This window comes from Aythya ferina (genome assembly GCF_964211825.1).
Source record: "Aythya ferina genome assembly, chromosome: 4".
NCBI classification, from domain to species: Eukaryota; Metazoa; Chordata; class Aves; order Anseriformes; family Anatidae; genus Aythya; species Aythya ferina.
Genome location: NC_140300.1, coordinates 54,936,256 through 54,962,851, shown reverse-complemented (window position 1 = coordinate 54,962,851; position 26,596 = coordinate 54,936,256). Strand labels below are relative to the sequence as shown.

The 26,596-nt window shown below is 35.3% G+C and overlaps 1 protein-coding gene and 2 long non-coding RNA genes across 6 annotated transcripts in view; 1 reads left to right on the top strand and 2 right to left on the bottom strand.

The window, feature by feature from the left end:
• LOC311435513 overlaps positions 1–3,138 on the bottom strand; it is a 17,720-nt gene extending 14,582 nt beyond the window's left edge. For both annotated transcript variants that reach the window (XR_014692185.1, XR_014692186.1), the window contains exons 1-2: positions 2,749–3,138; positions 1,754–1,841 (exon numbers count right to left, since the gene is read on the bottom strand). This is a non-coding gene — a long non-coding RNA (uncharacterized lncRNA). The remainder of the gene's footprint in view (positions 1–1,753; positions 1,842–2,748) is intronic.
• The window catches only part of LOC311435511 (uncharacterized protein), a 27,678-nt gene extending 1,082 nt beyond the window's left edge, over positions 1–26,596 (top strand). Inside the window, exons 1-8 of one of the 3 annotated variants that reach the window (XR_014692182.1) lie at positions 3,209–3,337; positions 3,619–3,739; positions 5,344–5,448; positions 10,276–10,378; positions 11,342–11,420; positions 16,647–16,680; positions 19,877–19,925; positions 25,440–26,596. Coding sequence is in view for 1 of the 3 variants with exons in the window: in XM_084516603.1 (XP_084372729.1) it covers positions 2,312–2,398; positions 3,619–3,739; positions 10,276–10,378; positions 11,342–11,358 (328 nt within the window). In the remaining 2 variants the exon portion in view is untranslated. Of the gene's footprint in view, positions 1–2,311; positions 2,399–3,208; positions 3,338–3,358; positions 3,740–5,343; positions 5,449–10,275; positions 10,379–11,341; positions 11,421–16,646; positions 16,681–19,876; positions 19,926–22,188; positions 24,967–25,439 lie in introns of those variants that run through there. The other 2 variants (XM_084516603.1, XR_014692183.1) reach the window with 2 other exon arrangements.
• LOC311435515 overlaps positions 16,495–26,596 on the bottom strand; it is a 144,860-nt gene continuing 134,758 nt past the window's right edge. The window contains exon 4 of the long non-coding RNA XR_014692189.1: positions 16,495–17,421. This is a non-coding gene — a long non-coding RNA (uncharacterized lncRNA). The remainder of the gene's footprint in view (positions 17,422–26,596) is intronic.

Here is a 26,596-nt window from a genome sequence, read left to right as displayed (position 1 = left end):
TTTGTTGTAATTTGAGGATTCTGCATGTAGTCATTTAATTTTCCAGATACACTAAGGGCATTGTATACAAAATCAAGTCTCCCATGTAGAGAGAATAAATGGTCACATTTCACTAAAATGGCACGGTTTTCTGAGAACAAAACATGCCCAGTGCATGTTCTGAGACTTTGCTTCACATGGCTATATGGTCACTGTGATAATATTTCAAATTAAGCATTAAAATTGCCAATATAGAAGTAGTTGCATAGTGTGCCTGTATCTGTCTAACTAGAAAAACATTCAACAAGCTTGAGAAAATTTTGCTAAGTGCAAAAGTGCGAGTGCATGTGCTTGTGCCACTGTTTTGGTTGGTTTGGTGCTTCCATTGTCTTGTAAGTTCACAGGAAAAGTAAAGGGATGGGTTGCATAAGGGAAGTCATCAATAGTAAATTGAATGGTATTGACTGAGTGAGCTACCAACTCACAGTCATCAGCAAAAAGAAGCTCACTAATGAAGAAATCAGCCACATGTGTCTGCAGACCAAACAACTTGCATCAGTAAAAAACTGAATAAATATAGCTCTGCCAATGGCACAAATTGATTCCATCTGCACAACAGAGACAAGATGGAAAGGAGTATGGAAACCATTTATGATATTAAAGAGATCTTACCACTTTCTACCTCTCTAACCATCATCTTATTACAGAAGACTTAAATAGGTGAGAAATAGAATTTGCAGGGCTTTCACAGGTCTGCAAAAGCTTCGAGAGTCCCTTGCAATTTACATTGTCAAAACCTTTAGTTAGGTCAACAGTCAGCCAGCAAAGCTGTAATTTGACTTGGTACTATTAGTAAGGCTCTAAAGGTCAGGTGTGTGGTGTTACTTTCTTACTAACTCCACACTAAAGTTTTGGGAAGACAGATTAAACAAAACAGAAATTGAGTTGCTCCGTTTAGGCACGCTAGGGTTTTCCTAGCATCAGAGACCAGAAAAGACAAAATAATTGTCACAGTTTGCATCATGATTATTTGTAATAGATACTGTTGGTTTCTTTGAATTGCTGTGAAATTGACTCTTGCTTTCAGATAATGTGGAAAGACCAGGTAGCTTTCATGTTGCTCTTTTATAAATGTAATTTGCTATCAGGTCTTTTCCACACCTATATTATACAAAGGCTGTACATCACTGAGTGTGTTGGTTCAATGTCAAGAATGTGAAAGAATGTCTTGTAAAAGAATGAATTCTGGACTGAAAAATTAAACAAGTCATCTTTGCATTTGGAACACAGGAGAGTACAAATTTTGGGCTATGTCAAATTTCTATAACTCCCAGGACTGTGACTAAGGAATTTTTCTCTACATTTCCTTTGCCAAAGTATTAAGTGAATGTATATGTTTTATTTATTGACTGTATATGTTTTAATAGGCACGTGAGGTGTAACTCTTGACCATGCAATGTATATTATTGGTACAGGGACTACACTGTGTAGGCTGATAATAACAAATACAGGTTGAGTTTTGAGCTTCTTTTCTCTAGTAAATGTTATTGATTTCTCTGGATTCAATGTCATTCCAGAATTCATTCATAAATTATGTGTTGTTGTTGTTTGTTTGTTTGTTTGTTTTTAATGTTAAGTTAAAGTTAATTTACAGTGTGTCTATATCATTTGTGTAATTACATTTTAGGTTAAGGGACAACTACTTCTACTATGTCCAAGACTGTATTGGGCAATTCTCCTATGTGTAATGTGTACTACTATCAAATCTTATTACCTGCAGCTGTTGTTTTTCTGTTTGTGTTTTCAGCTGACAATCCAAAATTCATGACAACGCTTGAAGACAGAGGTATAGTTCCTGAAAACTGACAGAGCTCAGGATAAGTTAGAGGAATTGAATTAGAAGAAAAATAACAGCAAGCAATGTACTGCTTTTTAGATTTTTAGACAAAAAGAACCGTCTGTTTTTTTTGCCACAATAACAAAACTGTCTGGAAAAAAAAAATGGGAAAGAGGGTTCTTCTTTTGAAGTCCCCTGAAATAAACAAAAAGCTGATTTTAATATAGGCTGAAACAATTAAGAAAAAAAAAAAGTATATATACCAGTTCAAAATAAATAAAAATATATATCTGTATATGTTGAATGAAATATTAATAGATTCAAAAATGAATCAATTAAGAGATCCACTTTTATATATTTTTTTAGTTTTCATAAAGCTTTTAAAACAGCAGTTGTAAAGCTTTTGTAAAGCATTTCTAACAGCTGTTCAGCCAGAAAAAATGCATTTATGAATTATATCATAGTTGTCTGATATGCATTATTTTCCCCCAAAAGGTTTGAAGCAATGTGTCCATCTCTGAACATGTGCAGAAGAAGAAAATTGAAGCAGTTTTCCAATCTAGTTACTGGATCACTGGTGAGGTACTGATGGCCATATCGCTTCCAAATGTAGTAGAGTAAAACGCAGTAACAATAACAAATAGATAAAATACGGTAAAGAAAATTGCACTGTGCAAGTAACGGATACTCTGCATATACACATCATATCTAAATCATATTCCATCACCTCTTTGTACAATATCCTTTCAAAAAACAAAAGCATCAGTTATCTCAGTACTATCTCCAAGCACTCTGTGTCCTCACTTGTATTACTCTCTTACCTACTCTTTATATTATTTTATAATTTCTACTCCCCCATGCTTATTCTTTGAGATTGTTTCCAAAAACCAAACATTCTTCCCTTCCCTCCCCTCCCCACTTTTGCTCCTCACCTTGCTTCACCTCTACCTCCTGTAGAAATAAGACATTTAGACCAAATCCCAGGGGCACTGACCTGTGAGGTTTTAAAGGAAACAGGAGAAAAAAAATAAAAAAAAAATAAATCCATTGATAAAAGTCAGAGTTTCTTCATGGTATGACAAGTTGTTCTATCAATCAGGAGAGCCAAGGGCCATGTCTAGCACCTGTGTAGCTAGTAAGTGGGGTTAGAGAGGGGCACATGACATTACACAGCCACAAATGGGACATACTATGACATGTTTTAAAGCTTTCTGTGTTAGCATGTCTTTAAATGACTGATATATGATCATAAAATCAGTGGTTCTCAAATTGAGTCAGTGGTTCATAGAACACGTATTTGCCACATAGTACTGTCCTCCTCCCATTCCCTCCAGTGCTGACTTCAAGATGGCCGAAAGGGAGGGATTAGAATACATTTTAATAAGAAAAAAAAAACATTTTGAGAAAGGGTGAAGTGTCAGCGTCATTGCAGCAAGCACAGGGGCTAGTCCTCAGTTTTTGCCTTCAGACCTCAGTTGCTGCCTTCTGACTTGTAAAAGTTGCAGCTCATGGCTTTGTGGGGTGAGGCACGTGCCTCCTTCTGTGTTTCATGCTGCTGTCACTTACAAAGAACAGTTATTTCAGAGCTCTGCAGGGATACCATTTCTCCTCCTCTTTGAAAGGGGGTAGTTTTGTGTTCTGCCAACCACTTTAGGTGGCAGAACACAAAAGATATGTCTGTCCTCTTTGCTGCTTTCCTCTCCCCTCTCATTGGAAGAGCAGAGGCAGTGACAGTACCATGATGAATTGTTTGGCCCTGCCAGCAGCAATTAGCTGTTCAAACAGTTGCTTCTGTTCCCTAGGGAAAAGCTGGTAAAACAGATGAAAGCGTCGTGCGGACTGGACTTGATCTGTGGACTACCTGTAGAACCCGCAGAACTCATCAGCATCCCCTCTACTGCTTATATTCTACTTGATGTAAAGGTATACATAATTTAATTTTAAATTTTATATTCCTTTAATGAGTCAGTGTTTTTCATAAGGATGTTACTTGTAATAGATATAGCAGTTTTGTCAGGGTAAAATGATATGTGCCTTTGACATAAAGTGCTTCCTAGAGGGCTTAGTGACATAAATATTTCTACTGCTAGAGAAAGCTGTAAGAAAGTCCACTAGTAAAAATCGAAGAATATGCTAAATAAGATCTTAAAAAAAGCCTGTATTCAAAAATAATAAAGTTTGATGACTTAATTTACAAACTGAAAAGAAAGCAAGGACACCATGTTTATGTAAATGTTCCACTTACATTTGATTTATTATTTCTGAAGACTGAAAGGCCAAATCCCAAGGACTTCAGTAGAGGTTACGTGCAGGATTCTGGCAGAATTACACTCCAGAGTAACAGTTAACTACCTTTTAAGCACTTACAAGAGATATTAGAGGGTTAAACATTCAGCTTGTAGCTGTAGCATTTAAGCTTGAGCTTGGGAAATTTAAATTCAATAAACATCCTAGCTAAGTTCTTTTAGAAAACAAGTCTCATGCATTTTTATGTGCTTCTGTATTATTTAATATGCTACACCTTACTTAGACTTAGGTAGAGTTCCGAAAGAAAATAAAAAATACAACTGGGCTAGCTTTTAAATGTACTCTGCCAAATATTATTTTGCCCTGGTCATGTGTAGGGTGATATCATTAGCATTCCAAGCTAGAGATTTTGTTGTTGTTTGTATTTCTTTGTTTTTGTGCCCTTTGTTATGACCTTGGGCCTCAATCAGCTCATTAAAAATTAAATTGCTTATTATAACCTGGCTTCATTTTCCACTTTGATCAGAAAGCACAATAGGTTCCTTAAGTGGATTTAGCCATAAAATATTCTGGTAATGAGAATAGAAAAGGCAAGTTTAATAACTTTAATATCAAAACAAAAGCTACAGAAAAACCACCCAGAGGATAATAACAAACATTTTGTCTAACTAAAAGATAAACCTCTATGCAATGTGAAAATTCTGTTTTCTGGCTTATTAAGTGAGCATCTTTTACAATTTGAAATCAGTATAATTTCCACTCCTTCTGTGGTTAGTGCTCCTCTTCCATCAGTATGCGAACATAACAGCATTATTTCATTTGTGCCACAATTATTTGAATTCAAAGGAGGAGATAAAACTGCCTAAAATTATAGAGAAATTTTGTTAAATACTGCTCATTACTAATTTTTTAACTATTGCTCATTTTTATTATGTTCATTCATTGCTTGCTATCCAGGAATACTTCTGGTTATAAACTTTTATCTCATAGGCATTTTTTCACACAAAGACTTTGGAATGGATTTTTGAGCAAGCACAAAAAATCTGTAACGTGAAAGCACAAATCTACTTAGTCTAGTCTCCTGTTTCTGACTGGGTCTAGAGGAAAATAATGAGGGTAGAAAAAAAATGTTTTGATACTCTTCCAGCATACTAACCCAGATTTCTGTGCCATTTTGCTACAATGATCTATCTCTTGCCCAAATGATATACCCAAATGATCTCAAATGAAAATCCCATGCAAACACAAATATTTGGTTTTAATTTTTCCCTTTCCATTAGTCTCCTTTTTAAAAATTTTCACACGTCCTGAAAGGAGATCAAACCACTGCAGCTTAAGTGACCAGTCACAAACCACGAATGATGGTTCAGCTGAGCAGAGCATAGGTAAGTCTTGAATTGTGTATCATTATAAGTTTTTAATTGTGTATCATTCTGAGTGGTGAAAACACACATAAAATGTAGCAAGAGGTTGAAAATAGTTCATAAATGAGAAAGTTGATTAACAATGGCTATCAAGAACCAGTAACCAGTCTGTCAAATATAACTTACACCTTTAATAAAAATAAATTTGCTCTTACTAGTATGCTAAGTACTGAAAGTTGAACTAAAATTGAGATCAGTATTACTTTCAAATAAATACAGCAAGATGAAACATTTATTTTAAGATCTCTTCAAAATTTTACAGCTAACAGACATGGTGTCAAGCTTAACATTTGACAGGAGCAGTTGTTCCTAGCCTGGTCTACCAGTCCTTCAGAAAACAAAAGAGGCTTTAAGCATTGTCTGACCCCATGGAGAGATCTTGAAATTAAATAGAGAAAAACTTTTAAAGAAGTTTTATTACTATATATTATTATAAGATTTTTTGAGAATATTATACATGAGAACTTATTTTATGTTAATCAAATCTTTTGGGTTTGTAGCTTTACAGGAGTAAGTTCAAGGTGGAAAAAATATTTCACAATTATATTTGTCCTATTTGTAAATCTCCTTACAACCATCTGGAAAGTTGTTGAAAAAAATATATATTTTTTCCTTTAAAGTGCATTGTATTATAAAGGGTCCTTTCCTGATAGATTGTATAATAAAGACCCATTTTATAAATAAAAAAATGAATACCCATAAGTTTAACAAATGATTTAACTTCAAAAACAAAGCTGTCTTATGGATGGAGTGCATTAATAGTCAGCAGTCAGTTGATAATATAGAACATTTAGAGAGCTCTGAATTTGTCTCTGGATATTAATACCTGACTGAATTATTCAGTTTCGCAATCTACTATTCATATATATATATTTAAATGAAGACATTTTCTTTGGAAAACCACAATGGCCTAAATCAATCTCTGATTTCTGTAAATAGCTTGAATATATTTCTCCACATAATGTGTACACTGAATGCAGAATAATTTTTATAATAAATCTATTAAAATACTTCAATGTATACAATCTACTAGTATATTTCAGTGTACAAATACATATTTCTATATAGTATATATATTATTAATATAATATATATTTTATACAAAGATATTTTTTATACTTTCATATTATTTATGGTCACATTTTGTTTTATGAGTGATTTCCTATATGATGGTGATTATGAATGCACTAACATTTTTCAGTCTCAGGCTGAATGTTGTATTAAATCATTTCTATTCAGAACAATATTTGGGTATAGATCAATGATTTGAAATAAGCTTTGATTCATCATTTAAAATTTTACATAGTTTGCATATATATTTTATCTAATTTAATGCTTTTGACTGAATTTTTGTATTCATTGTGAGCAGATCACTTATTAAGGAAAAAGTGATTCAGTTCTCAAATTCTCCAACCACTGCTACTCATAAGTGATTATATTAAACTAGTTTTAAAATTAGGGCAGAATATCAATAACTTAAGGATAAGAAGAAATAGTAAGCAAAAAGCATTTTAAAAAACAGAGATTTGAAAACTAAGATGTATGTGGAAATATAATGAAGTCGATATACATATATATTTTATTGATATATATTATCATATACGTACACACATGATTGTACATGTATACAAAATTGACTTTAAATATATAACCAAATGAGTAAAGGACAAGGATATATTCGGTATTTTAAAAATATAGGATAATTCTGAATAATGTGAAGCATTTTATCTAAGCCTATCTAAGAGAACCCCTTCTTATCATGGGAAATACAGAGAGCTGGCTTTATGGTTTGCTCCATGTATGCTGAAACATGTGGGCTGCTTTTTGATTGCACTGGTTTTTGTCCTCATTGTTAGGTTTTGTAAATAAAAGATGAAGAGTTTTGATGTATCATACAATATTAGCAGTATCTAGCGGTACTTAGATTAATTGTTCCTCACACTGAATTATACTACTCAGGATAACTGCCAGTAAACACACACTACTTCATAATGTCTATTCAGCTGACACTGAAGGTATATGCGAGCTTGTGGTATATCCATTCCAAAATCAAAACTCTCTAACTTATATCTAGTATCTGAAAAGTTATTCTTGCTTAGGTATTTGCAAATTTTCTATTATTTGAGTTATGCAAGAGTTAAACTTCTGCATTCGGTTTAGCAGGTAAAAATACAAGTTCAAGCTCACAAGTAGGCAGTTCCACAGAACACAACAGAATATCAGTCTTCCTAGGATGCATAAATAGCTTTCTAGTCTGAGTTTAGTGAAGTTGTATTATCTTAATTATACCATTGGTAAAACAAACTGCTTCACTTCCCTCCCCATCTATCATTATCTTAAACAAGACTGAAATTGCTTTATTTCTTTTCACCTTGGAAGAAGGAAGTCAGCTAAAATTCTATTTTGGAAAAACAAAGCTGTACTCTTTTTGGTAGGAGGTTTGTACTTCTTTATTTCTGAGGTAACAGTTGGAAAAGTTGTTCTGCAGGTAGGCCACATTCACTTGGCAGAGGGAATGTGCATTTCTAGTGTATTGCGTTGCTCACAGAAGACCAGTGGTTTGAAGTAACAGGAAAGGATTTGGTCTATTGAGTCAAATCAGCTTCTGATTACTTCTCTTTTTGTGGAGGCTGCCCTGTTGTGTTGGAATATGTACCTGCAATGCCATTCTGATTATCAACATACCGAATAACCAGTGGCTTGTTAAAGGCCAGGTGGCTGAAGGACTGGTAACTTTCTGCTCTTTCTCTTCCTCTATCTACCATCCTAATAATCGCCATTAAGCATCACAAATCTATATGTGGAAGTGCCTTTATTATAGACACAACAATAGTTGCTTTCAGCTATTCTAACACCTGAAACCGGGGTTCACAGTTGTCTGACTTTACCATGATTGTTATCTAGAGTGTTTTACCTTTCAAAATTATTTTGTCTGTGCCTGTCTCCCCATTTTGACACATTTATTCTGAATCTCCAGTGAGATTGTGTGACTTTCTGCCATTTCCTGTTGCTGTATGAAAAATATAAGCATAGTTATGGCTTTTAGTTTTTCCCATTATCCTCAAATCATACAACAGATTTTAATGTATTTTTGCCATTTCCTTTATGCGCTATTTTTAAGCTTATCTATAATCATCATTAACACTTTGTGGCAGAATATATCCAGAAAGATGCTAAATGTTTAAAAGACTACCGGCATCATTCAGTAGAATCAAAATACCCTTTGGCAGAAATAATAGATTATACGCTATTTGTATTGTACTGGATGAATTAGAATTTCCATGAGAGCCTTTTAACATGACACAAAAAAGCACTGATAGCTAAAGTGCTGGAGAGCACAATCAATTTTTTTAAATAAGAAAAATATTGGCTTTGTTACCTTTTCAAGGACAAAAACTTTTCAAGTGACCTCTACGGAAAAAATCATTAGGAGAGGTTTCAGGCTCTTGGAAAAACTTTCTCTCAGTCTATGAAGAAATTTTCATTTAGAGTCAGAAGCAGAACATGGGCTCTTTTACAGTGCAATTACTTAATCAGTGCCACTGAAGATTAGCCTGAAACGCTGCATAACTGAACATAGATCATTCGTCCTTACAAAAACAGAGCTCATTTCATTTAACATATCTGAAATAAAGCACATCACTTTTCACTGTCCTGCCATACTCCGCAATACCTAATTTCATTCAATAAGAGTATTAATATAATCATAAGATATACTGTAAATTGGACCCAGAAACACATCATTGTCCAAGAACTTACTTTCAATTTCTTGTTTTTACTCACATATTATTTCATCTTTAGGGTACTTTTGGCATGGCTCTTGTTTACTCAGAAATTAAGATCTTTGTTATCTCTGGGGACATTTCACATAATAGTTCAGGTGATTACTGGTTTAAATTAAGTGAAGGAAAATACTTTCCGTAGTGAAACACAGTTTTTGCAGATGTAGTGTTATAGTCCACCACAGATAGAACTTGAAGTAGAAAGCTGGTATATGTGAAGTAGTAACCCACACTGAGCGGCCCTGTGCTTTTTATGTTTTTGTAAAGTACCAGAAGTTACTCTCTGTGTACAAAAATGAAGCGATTGCTTTGTAAATATGCATTTCACTTCAGCTATAATGAAAATTACTAATGTTCATGAAGTAATGCAAATGTCTGCCAAGAGAACTCTGCTTTGCTATTTTTATATGATCTTAAATAATACTGGTAACAAAATCTTGTCTAGTGATCTGCAAAGTTTGCATTTCTGCCTGCTCATAGGCCTGTTGAGAACCTCAGATTCATTGCAATGAACAGATTTGAAGTTTCAAGTGCTGTGGAAGATCACTTCCACATAGATCACTTTTCAGCTCATTCAACAAATGAATTCTATATTCCTTGTTTTCTTTTATTATTATTACTTATTACTTATTGCTTATTACTTATTGCTAAGACAGCCATTAGCTGTAGTGTGTTGTCAAAGATTAAATCTTTGTTGAGTAAATTCAAACCAAAGCGGCTTTTTGTTGGTTTTATGATCTCTCTGACATAAACTGCTTACTACATCTGAAGTAGCAGATCTTCTTATATTCTCTACTGACAAAGTGAAACATTTTGTTGAGACCTATTTATCAATGATGATGTTTTAAAAATTTCCTATTATGTTGTACAGTAGAAAGGTTTTTTGCACAATAAAATGAATACTAGCATCTCCTTTTCTCCTTCCGTCTTTGTCTCTTCCCCCTTCCTGTACTTCATGTTTGATAAGACACTGCCTTCTAATTGTCTTCTTGTGACTTTCCTTCAGGTTGTTGCTAGTTCTGGAAGAAAAAAACAAGCTTGCAAACAGAAAACCAATTTGCTTAAAGCTTACCTTACACTGAAAGTTGTGGGCACACAGAGCAGAGCTGGTGAGTTTTTTCTTCTGTATTTCCTATGAATCACTCAGAGACAGAAATTGGTGCTGTGAGCTTTCCTCCTAAGATTCTAAATTCCATGAGGTCACAGTTTTAAAGCTTCTCACCATTTACTGGAATTTTATGTCAACTTCTAGATTGGCTAGCTTCCGCAGTGGAGTACCTCAAAAAGAAGTTGATATTAACTTCAACACCTGAAAATCTTTCTCTGTGAGATACGGATCTCTGAATCTGACACTCAAGCATTAGCAGTATTTTTCAAAGAATTTCTTACAGTTCAACAAGATCACCACTGGCTGTTAAATTATGGTTTTGGTTAAGAAAACTAATTCTGTCTCTGGATTAATCATATTATTAACATTTTATAATTATATTATCAAGATTTTATTTAAATAGAATAGAACATTCTGGCAAGAAACTGTTAAATGTGAATAACCATTGAGATGTTTCAAGATATAAGTTATTTATCACTTTATTCTACTCCTCATGAAACATAACAAGGGATGCAACAACTCTTGCCTGGAGTCCCAGCTTGAGTGGATTACTCTGTCTCTGTGGAAATTAGAAGAGTGTCCCTTTAAAAACAATTTGAAGTTCAACCTATAGTTATGTGCAAACAGTCAAGAAAGCAGAGTTAATGTTGTATTTGCAAATTTAGCATTCTCTTAATGTATTTTGGGCACAGAATTAGAAACGAATTTTGCATTCAATGAATATAAACACCTTAATATACACACACTGAAGAGTAATATTTCTTAAGTAATGGGAACAGGTTTTCCCAGAGAAAACCTTTGTGTTATGGGTGACTTTTGATGACTTTTTTATTACATTTTCTTGAAAACATGTGCCTTATGATGGTAATTCAAATACTAGAACAGCTGCTTTTCAGAAGATGTAGAGAAGTAGTATTATGACGGCAAGCAGTTGTTTAACGTTTGCTTCACTTTTTTTTCATAGAAATCACAGACAAATAGAATGAGTAGGGACATCAAGTGGCTATTCAGCCAATGCATCTCTCATCTTCTATCAAATCAAGGTCAGTCTTACCTAATTTGTTCCTGGCAGATGATTGTCTTAGCTGTTTTTTGAAAAATTAAAATATTAGAAATTCTGTCTACTTTACAATGTGAAGGATTTCCTTGAAAGAGTAAGAATAAAATAAGGATAACAGCTAAAATAATGAAGAAATGGCTGCATTACCAACCCTGTTTATCTAAAATATCCACTTGTTTTTGTGTAAATTTATAATTTTTTTTTTTTTTTTTTCTCTTTCACAGTATAATTTATTTTTCTTTTCATGTTCTGCATAGAAACTGACAATAAAATCCTGATGTAGCATGATTTCAGGAAGAAAAGGTGCTGCAGTTAGCAGATAATGTAGTGGTTATCTTAGATTGAGTCAATTTTGGGTGAAATTTCATAAGATTTCACTGAAGTCAGAGAGTAACTCATATGACTTGAAGTGTACTTAAATTTTTCACTGTTATTGATCTTTGTGAGAGTTAGACTGAATTATAAGTTCCATGCAAGTATATACTGTATCTCAGCTATTGAGTGCACTAACGTAAGACAGTAGTACATATATATTCGCAAGGGGATTGATCTCTTGGTCAATCAAGATCAAACAAGAACTCTCCATCCCCCTGCGTAAGTGGGCAGGGAGGGCAGACAGCCAGGATGGCTGAGCAAGGCCCTGCTGGTCAAACTGAGGCACAAGAAGGAAATGCACAGGCAGAGGAAGCAGGGACACATGGCCTGGGAAGAGTACAGGGATGCTGTCTGGCTATGCAGGGATGGGATCAGGAAAGCCAAGACATGGATGGAACTTGCTTGGCAAGGGATGCAAAGAATAACAGGAAAAGATGCTATAGGTGCACTGGTCAGAAAAGAAAGGCCAAGGAGAGTGTAAACAAGAGGGGAGAACTGGTAACAGTAGACATGGAGAAGGCTGAGGTACTCAACAGCTTTGCCTCCATCTTCACTGCCAGTCAGCCTTACCAAGTTGTTCTTTTCCCTGAACCTGTAGATGGAGTCTGGGGGAACAAAGTCCCACTCACTGTAGTGAAGAGCAAATTCGAGACCACCTGATGAAACTAAACATGTGCAAGTCTATGGGGCCTGATGACATGCATTCCAGGGTCCTCAAGGAATAGGCAGATGTAGCTGCCAAGCCTCTCTCCATCATATCTGAAATGTCCTGGCAGTCAGGTGAAGTCCTAAGTGACTGGAAAAAGGCAAACATCACTCCCATATTTAACAAGGGTAGGAAGGAGGACCCAGGGAACTACAGACTGGTGAGCCTCACCTCTGTGCCTGGGAAGATCATGGAAAAGATCTTCCTGGAAGCAATGTCAAGGTACATGCAAGACAAAGAGGTGATCCCAGACAGCTGGCATAGCTTCACCAAATCATGCCTTACCATTCTGGTGGCTTTCTATGATGGAGTGACTGCATCGGTTGACAAAGGAAGACTGACTGATGTCATCTACCTGGTCGTCTGCAAGGCCTTTGACATGGTTCCACATGACATCCTGATCTCCAAATTGGAGAGATATGGATTTGATGGGTGGACCATTCAGTGGATAAGGAATTGGCTTGAAGGTCACACCCAGAGAGTAGTGGTCAGTAGCCCTATGTCCAAGTAGAAGCCAGTGACAAGTCATGTACCTCAGGGGTCTGTCTGACTGGTGCTGTTTAACATCTTTATCAATGACATGGACCATAGGATCAAGTGCACCCTCTGCAAGTTTGCAGATGACACCTAGATCAGTGGTGTGGTTGATAAAATAGAAGGAAGGGACCTGGACAAGCTTGAGAAGTGCGCCCAGGTGAACCTAATGAGGTTCAACAAGTCCATATGCAGGGTGCTACACCTGGGCTGTGGCAATCCCGGACATGAGTACAGATTGAGAGAAGAATTAATTGAGAGCAGCACTGCAGATAAAGACTTGGGGGTTCTGGTGGGTGAAAAACTCAACATGAGCCAGCAACATACACTTGCAGCCCAGAAGACTAACTGCATCCTGGGGTGCATCAACAGAGGCCAGCAGGTGGAAGGAGGTGATTGTCCCCCTCTACTCTGCCCTTGTGAGGCCCCAGTTGGAGTGCTGCATCCAGGTCTGGGGCTCCCAGCACAATAATGTGAACAGAGGAGGGCCATGAAGTTGATCAAGGGGCTGGAACACCTCTGCTATGAATAAAGGCTGAGAGAGCTGGGGCTGTTCAGCCTAAAGAAGAGAAGGCTCCCAGGTGACCTCTTTGTGGCTTTTCAGTACTTAAAGGAGGCTTATAAAAAAGATGGATAGTGACTCTGCTAAATTAGGTAATGACAGGACAAGGGGGAATGGTTTTGAACTAAAAGAGGGGAGATTTAGATTAGAGGTTAGGAGGAAATTGTTCACTCAAAGGGTGTTGAGGCACTGGAACAGGTTGCTCTGAGAAGCTGTGGATACCCCATTCCTGGAGGTGTTCAAGACCGGGTTGGGTGAGGCCCTGGACAACCTGATCTAGTGGGTGGCATCCCTGCCTATGGCAGGGGGTTTGGAACTGGATGGTCTTTAAGGTTCCTTCCAACCCAAGCCATTCTATGACTTTATTATTCTATGATCTAGAGTGCCTTAAAGCTTAGCTGAACTGCGAGTGAGATTACAAATGAAGACAGAGGGAGGAAAACACCAAACACAAGTGAACTATTCTTTCTGCTGTGAAGATAAGGCTTTCTCTTTTAACCACAGAAAGAAATTTCCCTACTCATATAGCCTGGCTCAGAGCGGATGCTAAATGCGGCAGTAGAGATCAAGAGTGACCTGAAATGATCTGGACTTCTCCTGACAATAATATAAGCTGTAACTTTAAAAAACTCCTAAGTCTCCAACTTTCCTTATAACAGGTGTTTATAATGTCTTTCTAAACATATGGATGTTTTTAAAGATTTCTCCTTAAGGACCTATCTATATGAATTACTCCCATTGCACAAGACATTTCCTAAACCTTCTTGAATCACTGGATTCATCTCCATCTCTTTTCTTCAGGGGATCATTTTCTCGATGAAAACTGCATCTGTCAAAGGGAGAAAAGGAAGAATCAAACATTCTAATGGACTTTTATGTATCACACACATAATTTTTTGAAATAGGATGGTATCTTTTTGCTACTGCTGACTTTTCTGTCTGAAATTGTAACATATCTCCTCATAAACTGAAATTTCATTTCTCAGTTTCTAAACTCAACCGTTATGTACAGCAAAGAACACATCTCCATTAGCTGAATAGAGTAAGAGTTTTGAAATTGCTACTTGGACGAACGCAAAACTTAGTATTTGAAAGGGATGTAGAAACTCCAGTACTCCCCTGTAAGGATGGATTGTGCTCAGTATACATGAATTGTCCAAGGCACCAAGCAAGAATGCCTCATCAGATTCTTACCATGAAGCAGAAGAGAACAGGAAATGTGAATATTATTATCAAATTCAAATATAAAGGCAACTTTAAAGAAATTGATATTACACCCTGAAATACTCTGAAATCTGTGTTTAGCTGTGATCAGCTCTACTGATGCTTTTGTATGGAAATTTTCCTATTAGTAAATACAAAGGCCTACTAGTAAAAATACTCAAAGCAGCTTGAACAAATAAATCTTTTTAGGTTTATTTCTACAAAAGAGACATCTCTTTGCAAGCAGTCTCTAAGTTGTTTCTGCAGATTTTATTGTATGCATAAAAAGTAAATTCTGTGTATACTACATTTTGCATTTGCAGTCTGGAAAAAAAATGGCGATTGATAAAAAGTAATTATGCATTCTTTTTACATTTAAGAAATTTATATTTTTTACTATTTGATTAAGAAGTTTGATATGCCGTTATGATTATCTTTTGCTACAGTAAGTTAGAATGGAGTATTCCTGCAAGTAAGGGTGAACAGCTGGACTATCATAGGTTTAACCCATAGAAACTTCTTAGAGGAAGATACAGAATGAAGTCTACACCCCAAAAAAAAAACGAAGCAGAACTTTACAAGGTAGATCTTTAAACATACAGTCACTTTCTGGAATGGTCAATTTGAATAATTAACCATTATTTTGCTGGAATTCGTGGAGATGCTGAAATATTTTTGCAGTAGTACACTAGTTTCAAACACAATGCTATGTCATTATGGGAAAACCGCACTTTTTCCTGGTTGCCTACATATACATTTTTTAACTGCATAGTTTCACGTTTAATAAATAAGTGAGGCTTATTGGAATGAGAGCTTTTAGGCAAAACTTAAAGTTCAAACACAGTGGAGCTTAACAGTGTAATAGAGGGAAACTGTAAGCAATATTGAAGGATTCATAGCTGTTTTGGAGACCATGAATGTGCATTGCTCTGAATGCCCCTGGAGAATTCCACTATATCATTCTTTTGGCTTTGACCTGTGACAAAGCTTATGCATTCACCCAGTTTGGACTGCCTGGCTGAGGATGGGCAGCTGAGATTTGTGAACTAGAGTGCATAGAATTATGTGTGGTGGTCTCCCTCTTCTCTTGTGGTGATACTGTCATTGGTTTCTCTTCAGAGAATAGAAATTAGTAACAATAACATTCTTTTAATGCTTATTTTCCAAGCCGTTATGCAAATACTTACACAGGATCTTACATGTATAGGGAATGGATGGAAAAAGGTCCAAGAATGCAGATTTTCTCTGTAGAACTGCTATTCCAATTTTTTTTTTTTTTTTTACCATGGAAGAAAAATTAATGTATGCACATTTTAATGACAGCAGGGGAGCACTGTTTTTATAGACAACTACTCATGACCTTATGTTGGATTTTGTTTGAATTCCCAGAAAAATATAAATCCCACCCTTGCATTGAGTTCTCTGTGACCTTGTAGCCGCCAGGTATTAATGAAGTCAATCAACAAATGAAGTTAAATGTGCCTTTCTGTAGGGAGATGGGATATTTGCTTAAGAAATTAGTACTAGGATGCACCCTATTCTACATAAATATCTATTTTAATGTATTGTTATTGTTATTAATCAAGTATTTTTTTTAAGACTGTCTCATATTTTTGGTAATTCAATGCCTGGTGTTTTGGCACGTTCTGGATGATTACTGTGCAAATTAATCAGACTTTTTTTTTTTTTTTTTTTTTTTCCTACTTTGGAACATTAAAAAGCTTTCTTGTGTTATTCTCATTCTTTTAATTTTGGTGCTCCTGTCTTTTCTTTTGGCTTTTATATATAATAATATCATTTAACTAGGTTTCTTTTTTTCTATGAGTCAGGTAATACAGTACCAGGTTCTCTCTTTACAGATAGGTAAGTGAGACGTGATTATGAGGAACTCTGTCCATGTTCTTCAGTCACTGTCCAACAACTTAGTGCTGATCTTTGTATTCTGGGGCTGTGTTTTCTCCACTTGACCACACTGTTTACGGATCCAGAGATATATAGGAGAGGTTTTAAGAGCTTTAGAGCCAGTTGATAGTTAGTCTTCTGAGCAGAAACTGGCCTGTCAGCCAGAGGCAGTAGCCTTGAGCACCCTGTGAAGGATTCACTCTGAATTCTCAACAGCTTTAACTAGATTTTCTGTGCCCTATGCCAGCTGATGCTACTTTCTCAGATCCATTGCTTTCAGTTCCCCTCCACACAGATAACTGACTTCAGTTTCATCCTCCACCTTCATCATTTATTCTTCTCCCTCCTCAGCTTAACTTCTCCTTTTCCTGTTCCTCCTGGACTAATGCAAAAATAAACACATAAACATTTTAATATGGTATTAACATGATGATTTAACTGCTATGCCACAGTAACTTTGTGAGTTCATTTTTTTTTTCTTAGTTCTGTATATGTCATTTTGATTGTGAAGTTTTCTTATGCAACAGGAACAATCTTTTAGTGTCTATTTATACTGCATTACTTTATGGGTATTCTGTATATGAAATTGCAAGTAACTTAAGGGTGTAGATATTAAGTTCAATATCTTTGATTATTACCTTCGAAAGCTGGTAACTCTTCATACTTAAGTAAGCTCATTATCGTATAATAAAAGAGGATATACTATGAGGTCAGGGATCAAATGAAGTAGGGATAGTGGAATGATTTTTTGTGGCAAAAGCCTTGATAACAGAAACATGATCACAATATGTTTGTTCATTAGCCAGGAGGAAAAAGTATGCTTCAAAACAAAACAAAACACTAGCAGATGTAAGTAGAGTATTTGGAAAGTAACTGTTGGTAAAAATAGAATTTTAATTTGCTTATTTTCTCAAACTTGCTTTTTGGTGAAAACCTTCCTTTCAAGGGGTTTCAAGTGAATTTCAAAAGCTTTTTTTACATATGACAGCAGTGGAAGAGATTCAATTAATGTTTGAGATTATTTTCATGTCTAAGTTTCTGCTGATTTTAAGTAGTTAAATGATAAATAAGCATGTTAAAATCAAACCTGATCTAAGTTTGGCCCCTGTTCTCCTACCCATTCATTTGTATGACTAAGATGGATGGTCCTACTGACCTGAGCAGGATGCTGGTTCATAATAATATTTCTTAAACACATAATTCTTCTTAGTCAAATAATCAAATATATTTCTTAAAAATATTTCCCTAGACAGGTATAAATTTGTAACTTGAATTATCTTATTTGGACACTGTCTTTCATAATTTGAGCCAATTTACTTAAACCTCTTGCATTTGACTCCAGGTATATGTATTCCTTCTTGTACATTGCTACCACAGTAAGGTCATGAATATTCCTTGTGCCTTCAGATTAAAATCTCTCATCTGTGATTGACTTACCATTTAATTCAGTGGTATGCTCATACATTGAGATAAACAGACTGCAACATAGGGAACCAATGAGAAACAGGAAAATTTAACACTGTGGTAATTTGGGAGCAAACTTCATTTTTGTCTAAATCCAGCAAAATCAGTGTTATCAAACTAGTAATGAGTTTAATCTTTTTCATTTAGTTTGATTAATGCCTTGTGTATAAAATGTGAAAAATGGTAAGTGGCATTCATACTTCTTGTTGTTTATTTTCACACATAAAACAAGCTCAGTCTGGAAAATCTATATAATAAATTCAAACCTGTTGTTAAACTGGCTTGTAAAAATGAAGTGGGGAAATAATTTAGTGGTGTTTCATCTGAAAAAAAAAAAAAAAAATATGAAAGATTTCACACTGTAAACAGCTGCAATGAACACTACCCCAAAAGAGGTAGCACACAAATCTCTTGAAATGAAACAAGCATCTGCAAAACTCTGACGTTTAGAGTCTTTCCCTTCCTTCAAAAAAACAATACATCATTCAAATTTTCCTTCCAGTTATAGTTTGTCTTGTTTAAGTGACTTCTTTAGATATTTGGGGCTGTATAAATTGCATTGGGAAACTGCAAGTGTGGTTGAGTTGAAAACTGATCAAGACTAAGGTAATCTAAACCAAGGGCTGTATTATATATATATACAGTCCATGGGTTCCCCTTGTTTCTGTTTGCTTTTACTTTTCAATACCTAGCTGCACCTCCTACAGGCTGGCAGCATATGAGGAGCAGTCTGGAAAAGTATCCATAGCAGCTTCTCAATGGAACTGAGGCTCAACAGGAAACTTTCCACTGTTTCAGAAGCTAAAATCAAGCCCCAAGAAGGGTGGTGGTCTGGATGTAGAGCGCAAGTGAACTCTTACTCACTGCAGTAGTTTGAAATATAGCTCCTGCCGTTTCCATCTAGAAAAGTAATTGCAGTTAATTAAAGGGAACTGATTTATTTATTTGTATCAGGAGATACAGTGGGATCAACATAGCGAAGTATAATTTATTGAAGGTTAAAGCATCTATCAATTATTCATATTTTTTTTTCTTCATTGTGCATCTGTGACATCAAGCAGTATGGGCCTTACTTCTGTGTCAGAGCAATCGAGATGGAGAGAAAGACGCATGCTTATGGACAAATAGGGAGTTCAGGAATAGCAGTCTTAGATTTTCAGACTCAGTTCAGTATTTTAATCATTATATTGTCTTGCTCTCTTCCCGCTGATACATTTCCTAAATGTATTTTATCAGTCAAGGATCACTTGCCAACTTAACAATAGAGAGCATATCAGATGAAACATTTTAACTGTGGGTATTTAATTTCACATCAGTAAGTGGCATTGCAGGAAAGAACCTGCTTTCAGAAGATAAAGCTTGCTTATATCTGCTTAGCAGATATAAGCTGACATCACTTTTGCTTGGGTTTTTAAATAATTATGTAGCCAGGTAATCACTGTTTAAACCAAAGAAAGAACTAAACTGAAAGAAGATCTGAAGGATCCATGTGTACTTACTGCAATGAATCATCATTATATGCTCTCTACAACACCCCATCTGCTCCTAGGTTGCTAGTGCTGACAAGTTTTATTACAAATATTACTTTTATAAAATACCTAATCCACTAGCTCCAGTATTAGTTTCAAAGAATTATGGTATAGATGTGTATATTAGGCATGTTATGTAACTCAGAATATATTTATCATGGCAGGAATATTATATTTGAATTCATCTTAACACAGAGCGGGCAGAACAATAATGTAAGTATCTATCTTCGGGTTCACAGGGCTGAACTGTGAGCACAAGTGATACATTGCTATTTACCAGGCGTATCATTTTCACCTCAAAATTTCTAGGTGAATAAAATAATCCCAATAAAATTTGAATCCCTGTTAAAAAAAAAAAAAAAAAGAGAACTTTAATCATCCTGGATATATCTATTCAGGTATTCAGTCATCCAGGATATATTTCTGGGGGTAAAGGAAAGAGTAATAAAATATGGTATTAAACATATATGAAAGAAGATCTTGATTGAGAAAATAATGAGTAAAAAACATTCTGTCAAAAAAAAGATACTCTCTGAGGTCATTCCGTTTTGTTTGATTTTATTTGATATGAAAATTAAAAACTGGTATACTGTTAACACCAAAGTAAGAAGAAGGTAGAGACAGAAGTATCTCACTAAATTCCTCTTGCCAGAATAGGTTCATGTAAGTATAAATTTGTGTATTATTTGTTTAGTCAAATTTCTGAACTGTAGAGTCTATTGAGAATTTTCATTTAGCACTCACTGATAAAACACTGCTGTTGACAATCCAGCTATTTAGTAAGTCTTGTTAAATATCTAGCCCATATCTTGTTATTCTTTCCTAAATCTTTTCTCTCGGGAAAATCCCACATTTCCAGTTCAGTTTTACAAGCCTTTCATTTTAACCATATATATTCTTTTAGGTCACAGCTCTCTTTGGATGAGGAAAACATTTTTATATTTTACTTAACAGGTACCTCAGTAGTTGTTCTGAGGCTATATTCCCAATGTAACCAGTAAGAAGGAGGCTAATTTTCTATGTGTGTTAGTATCTGTCAACTGAAGCATGTGTAATGCTATGGAAAAAGAAAGAATGATTAATTTTATGTACATTTAACAGAAACTTCAGAGAATAGTAATAATAACTACACAGTGTTTTCACTGTCCTATGCAGTTTTGAATTCTGGGAGTTGTGTTGTTGAACCCTGCAATTGCCGCATATTTATGACAAGACTGTTTGTATAGTGTTTGAGAAAAAAAAGAAAAAAAAAGTATTGTTGAAGAACATGTGGTGGCCTATGAGAACTCTGGAGAAATGACCCATCAGTCTGCAAAGTTTAGAACTACTGGTTCAGAAAATAGCTGATCCTCACTTGCCTATGCTCGTGTTGAAAATGCTCCATTAAAAACCTTCTTTAACAGAAAATGGATGGCATTAACACACAACCATATTAAACTGTCTATCATTAGAAGCCAACAGTTCTGGAAGGGATAGTATTATATTTATCTGAAATAGAGTTAATGTCTTTCCTCCTAGGTGATACACTTAGCTTACCATTAATGTGCTAAGCATTATGCTTATATTACACATTATACTTATACTATTTCTGCTCTCTCTATTAAAACCTACAGCTTTGTAGTCACTAGGGAGTTTTCTATCTATATGATTTTCCATATCTGTTGGCTAAATTAGAGATCCAAATGCAAAATCTAGAGCTCATAAACATTAGGTGGATTTGTGAGTGACAATCCCTGGAGGGCTTTAGGTCCATAAACTAATGAGACATAAATATAGTGGAGTAGGGAAGGGTATTTTTATCTGTCATATACAAACTAGTTCCAAACCCATTCAGGTTATTAATGGAAAACTATATCCATTTCCCTAACATCAGCGTTAAAAAAAATTTGCAAGATAATTAGCATCTCTAAGAATGAATACTTTATGAACTGAAACTTTAATGGAAAAGTAATTTGGCATCATCTTTTAAAACTTTGTAGTTTTAACCTGAGTAAAATGGGTATAGCTTTCCACTAATTGTCATGTAAAGACTTACAATGGAAAGGAAATAGTACATTCAAATATAAGTTGAGGCGTTAGCATTTTGTGACATATGGCATCCCTGTTACTGAAATCAGAGGCATGTCACAAAAGCAATAATGATTTTACTCTATGTCATGCCACAAGGTAGCAGTGTTGTGGTACAATCTTGATAGTTTTCTGATGCAAGTCACTGAGCATGGGATCAGTTCTGCTCCCATCAAAATTAACAACTTTCGCTCTTGACTTCAGAGAACTCTGAAATACAACCACTGAAACCTCACTTCAGTGATTTATGTGCAGTGTACCGATAAATATCACAATGCCTACTTCATAATATTTCATTGATTAATTATTGGAGAAACACTGAGAAAATTAAAAGGATAGAAAAGGACTTATAATCAGTGCAAAATATGATAATTTCATTTTGTTTTTCTTTGTTCTTGCATTTTTCTAGTATCTGTGAAGTGAAAATGACTACAACAAAAAATGATACAGTAATTAAGTTAACTGTTTATTCCAACAGCAGGATTTTGAGAGTATTATTCTTCAGGCAAGTAGTTTTTTGCAAAATGTTCTGTTTGATTAGATAATGTTTCTACTGTTGAAGGCATATGTAATCAGAGATGAAGGGTTTTTTTTTATTCTGAAGATCAAATACTGTGGAAGGTCAATAGTTGTCTATTGAAAATTAAGCATTAGTTCTATTTCAGCTATTCTGTTAACACAAGTATTTGTTTCTAACTGAACAGAACAGTATTTTTCTTTCAAGAGGAGTCTTGTGTGCTGGGCTTCTGCATGTTGATAGCAATTCATTTTCACTGGAGGTGAAGGCACCCACAATTTCAGATTCCTTCATGCTCATGAATAGTATAATATAAAGAGAATTGTTCAGGCTCAATAGTTTACACTGGGACAAGTGGACAAAAAATTGTTAAAGGTTTGTGACTGAAATAAGGATTACTATAATGAAAACGCTTAAGTCTGCCAATCATTATCAATCTCTGTATCAATATATAAACCTTTATGATGTGGTCTCTGACTTTTATTGGTATGAACTGAATATTTTAAACTATACATAAGTGGCAAAGTGATGATGGATTAGAGAAGGAGTTCAGGGCAGATTGTCCAAGCTGTTTTCTGCATGGAAGTTATCTGTACCTATGGGATACCAAAGGTGACTGAGGAAGCATTTATTGATTACTTTCAAGGTTGCTTCTTAACATACCCTTATAAATTTATTTTTTTTTCCAATTGGTTGTATTTCTACTGTACTTGACATATTTGGTCAGAAACATTCAGAAGGTGAAGACAAAGGTCTCTGAAGGTGAAACTATGTGGAAAATCATTCTCATGTGCTGAAATGAGTCATCTTTTGCTTCCAGGGACTATAGGGAAAAGAAATATTGGTTTGTCTAGGCATAAAATAGTTTTGACTTGTATATGGCTTGAAAAACATCTTTCCCCACTGTTGTGAAGACATGCCCTTGCCTGAACCTCAGTGAATCAAGGGGGAGTCATTGGACTCTCACAGCTAAATTCAGTTAGGATTTTCCCTGTTCAAAACATATCTGCCCATGATGTCAACCATGCAGGTGCTGAATAACTGTCTCCAAGCCCAATGAGAAGGCAGCAAAAAAAAAAAAAAAAAAAAAGAAACAGATAAATAACACTCCCTCTGCTGGGAAACCATTCTGGAAACAATGTTGGGACCAAAATGAGATAGATATAAGTTGTGTTTTAAAGGCTTTTCCTTTTAGGTGAAAGGAGAAAAATTAGGAATTAAAGTTGAGAATATAGATAGCTAAAATAAAGATATCTGTAGGGAAAAAAAAAAAAAGTGTGCAGGACTGGAAGAGGGGATGAAGACAACGCTTGGAACAGACTACAAGTGACCTAGGCATTAAAAGAGATAGGAAATTACCAGCAATGGAACGGGTAGGGTAGAAAAATGTTCTACCAACTGGCAGACTGTGGGAAGACATACCCTGTGGAGAAATGAAATATTTATAGTTACACATAGGCTGTGTTCCCCTAGCACAGAGTCCAGGCCCCATGATATTTGGACAGCTCAGGATAGCCAGTGTATGAACATAGAACCATGTCACATGGCATGCACTAAATGGGAGCAAAGAGGGTTCAACAAAAAGCTGTATTCTAGGCATTGTGTAATTGTCATGATTTGTCTCTGTAGAGCCTCTATGTTTTATCACAATTATTCTTTTCTGGATGTAATGACATATATGTTATGTGAAAGATAATCAGATTCTATATATTCATCCCAGAGAGATTTCCTTAAAGTGTAGAATGACTTACAGAACAGCCCTAATAACTTGCCAATACACACTAATTCAGAGACATACAGAAGGCTCAAAGAAAAAGATCCAGAATTTTATCAGCAAAACTCCTGATTTTAAGTTTGAAATTCATTATCCTAATCTCCTTTGAACAGCAGTGATCCCTGTTTGTTATATATTTTGGCTAGCTCAGGTTACAAGCACAAAACTGCAGGTTTATTTTTATTTATTTATTTATTTACCTAGACAGAAGGATGATGGTCTTATAAAATAGAAGAGGAAAAGAGGCACAATTGTTTTCATAAATACTAAAGTAGAGTTAGCTGTGATTTTTTTTATTAGTCATTAAAATAGTCTGCCTTTCTCCAGCATGTGATAAAAAATAACTCAATTTCATTTTAATTTATAATTATTATTTGTGTATGTGTGTATACATATATTTACAAAGAAACATATCACAATCAAACACATGCACTATGGCAATTTTTTAAAAGCCTATTATACCACTCTGAATTTCGCACTGGTGTAGCCCAGTGCGTTTACCTGTCTCACAGTAGACAATTCTAGATTTAAAAACAACTATACAATGGCCTTGTATTTTTAACCTGCATATATAATATTTATTGAAGAGTCTCTGTCAAAATTTGCTTGAAAAGACATGAGCTGTGGTTTGATGCTCTTGTCTTCTGTTTTGTATGTCACTATTTCATTTTTAAAGTCATTGCATCCATGTCTTTCTGTATACACTTTCTATTTACTTCTTTGCAATGCAGTTTTCTTTGGTGAGCTCCCATAAGTAGAATGGAGCATCACCTGTTCTCAGTAAATAGATCATTGCCGATCATGGCAGTATCTAGCTTTGTAAAGATAGGACTTTGAAAGGTTGGTTAGTTAGAATTGGTTAGCTGTTAGTTAAGAGAGTAGAACTGTTGGCTAATACGGAGTATTTTACTATTTCAGACACACTGAATAGGCAGATCTGACTGCTAGTTAGACAGAGGATCTTTAAGGCAGTTCTGCAGCTGAAGAAAATAGTACTGACTTGATAGATGCACATGGTTTTTCGGAGTACTGCATACCAAGTCCCTTGACAGACCAACATGCAAAGACTTGCTATTAGTGTTGGATTCATATGAAATCCAAAACAGAATTCCTTACACTTGCAGTTGTCAGACTCCCCTGCAAATTTATTTGGTATTGGTTTGGCTTTAGTGATACATTTGAATAACAGGCTGGATCCCCCCTCAAAAGGAGAGAGAGAGATAAGTTGCTAATAGAAACCTGTTCATCTCTATTTACATTTGTTTTGATCACTATGAAAGGCAGAAGTATCATCAGAAAAACATTCTACTGAGCATGTAAAGATTTTGGTGGGAAATGTGTAAAAGAGAATCAGCTCTTTTTTTCACAGGAAACCATTGGATATTGTATGTTATGGAGCTGGGAAGCTGGAAAGGATGAAAATTATTTGATTGTGAATCTGATGCTGTTCTTTACAATTTCAAGTCTTCCTTTCTCTAATCATCTGTTGAAGTCGATTCTTTGGAAACTGGGAAAGCTGTGTGTGACAGAGCTGTGAGAAAAGTCAACTTTTGTTTCCCAATTTTGACTGTGTTCATGACTGGTAGAAGCCTGAAGTCACTACTTGTCAGAGACAACGTATTTCTATCAGCTGAGAAAAAGAGAGACCCTAGCTCTGGATGATCTTTGAACTCTGGGCTCACCTTTTTCTAGTTTTCTTTCACATTGCTCTATTACTTAACTATTCAACACAAAGTAGCAATTCACTTTTACTGAGAAACTGTTTTAATTCCCTCTTTCATTCCGCCTGCCAATCTTTCTTCCAGCTCACTGCCTAGTACCCTTATGGCCTTAATTTGAGATTGATTGTATGTAATCTCTTCGAACCTCAAGCCTAGCCTTTTGCTCCAAAGCAAACCAATGTTCAGCAAAACTCAATGCACTTAAGCACCTTCCTCCTCTGCGCTGTTCTTCTTTGTGTTATAAACTCAGCATTAGTAGTTGCAGAAAACTTCATACACGTGGCTGGCCTGGGAATGCAGGATCATGGGCTACAAGGAAATAAAAAGGAGCAGGAATATGCAAAGACAAAACTCATCTGAACTTATCCAAGGATTGGAGAGTTCCCATGGGCTTGAAAGGGCACATACAGAAAGAGATCCTTCATTTTTGCTTTTTTTGTTTGTTTGTTTGTTTGTTGTTGTTTGTTTTAAAATAAAACCTTAATTTCTTAAAACCTCTTTTTCCCACTGTGAACAGAAATATCTAGTTTGTGCTGTTTGAAGCAGATGCCCTGGCAGAAGCAAATAAGGTTGTACACTGCATCATAATTGGATAAGAAGCTTTTCTACTTAATGTAACAGTCATGCTAATATTAAGTATGCTTAATTGACAAAACCTCAACTTGCATAATAAAAGTCTACCTATCTAAAATATCACCTTGCCATTTCTGTCAGTAGTACTACCCTTTATCATGGTCATCAAAAATAATTTTAGAAATGTGGTTAGTTTTGATGAATACTATTTTGTATCTCCAGTTCATGGGAT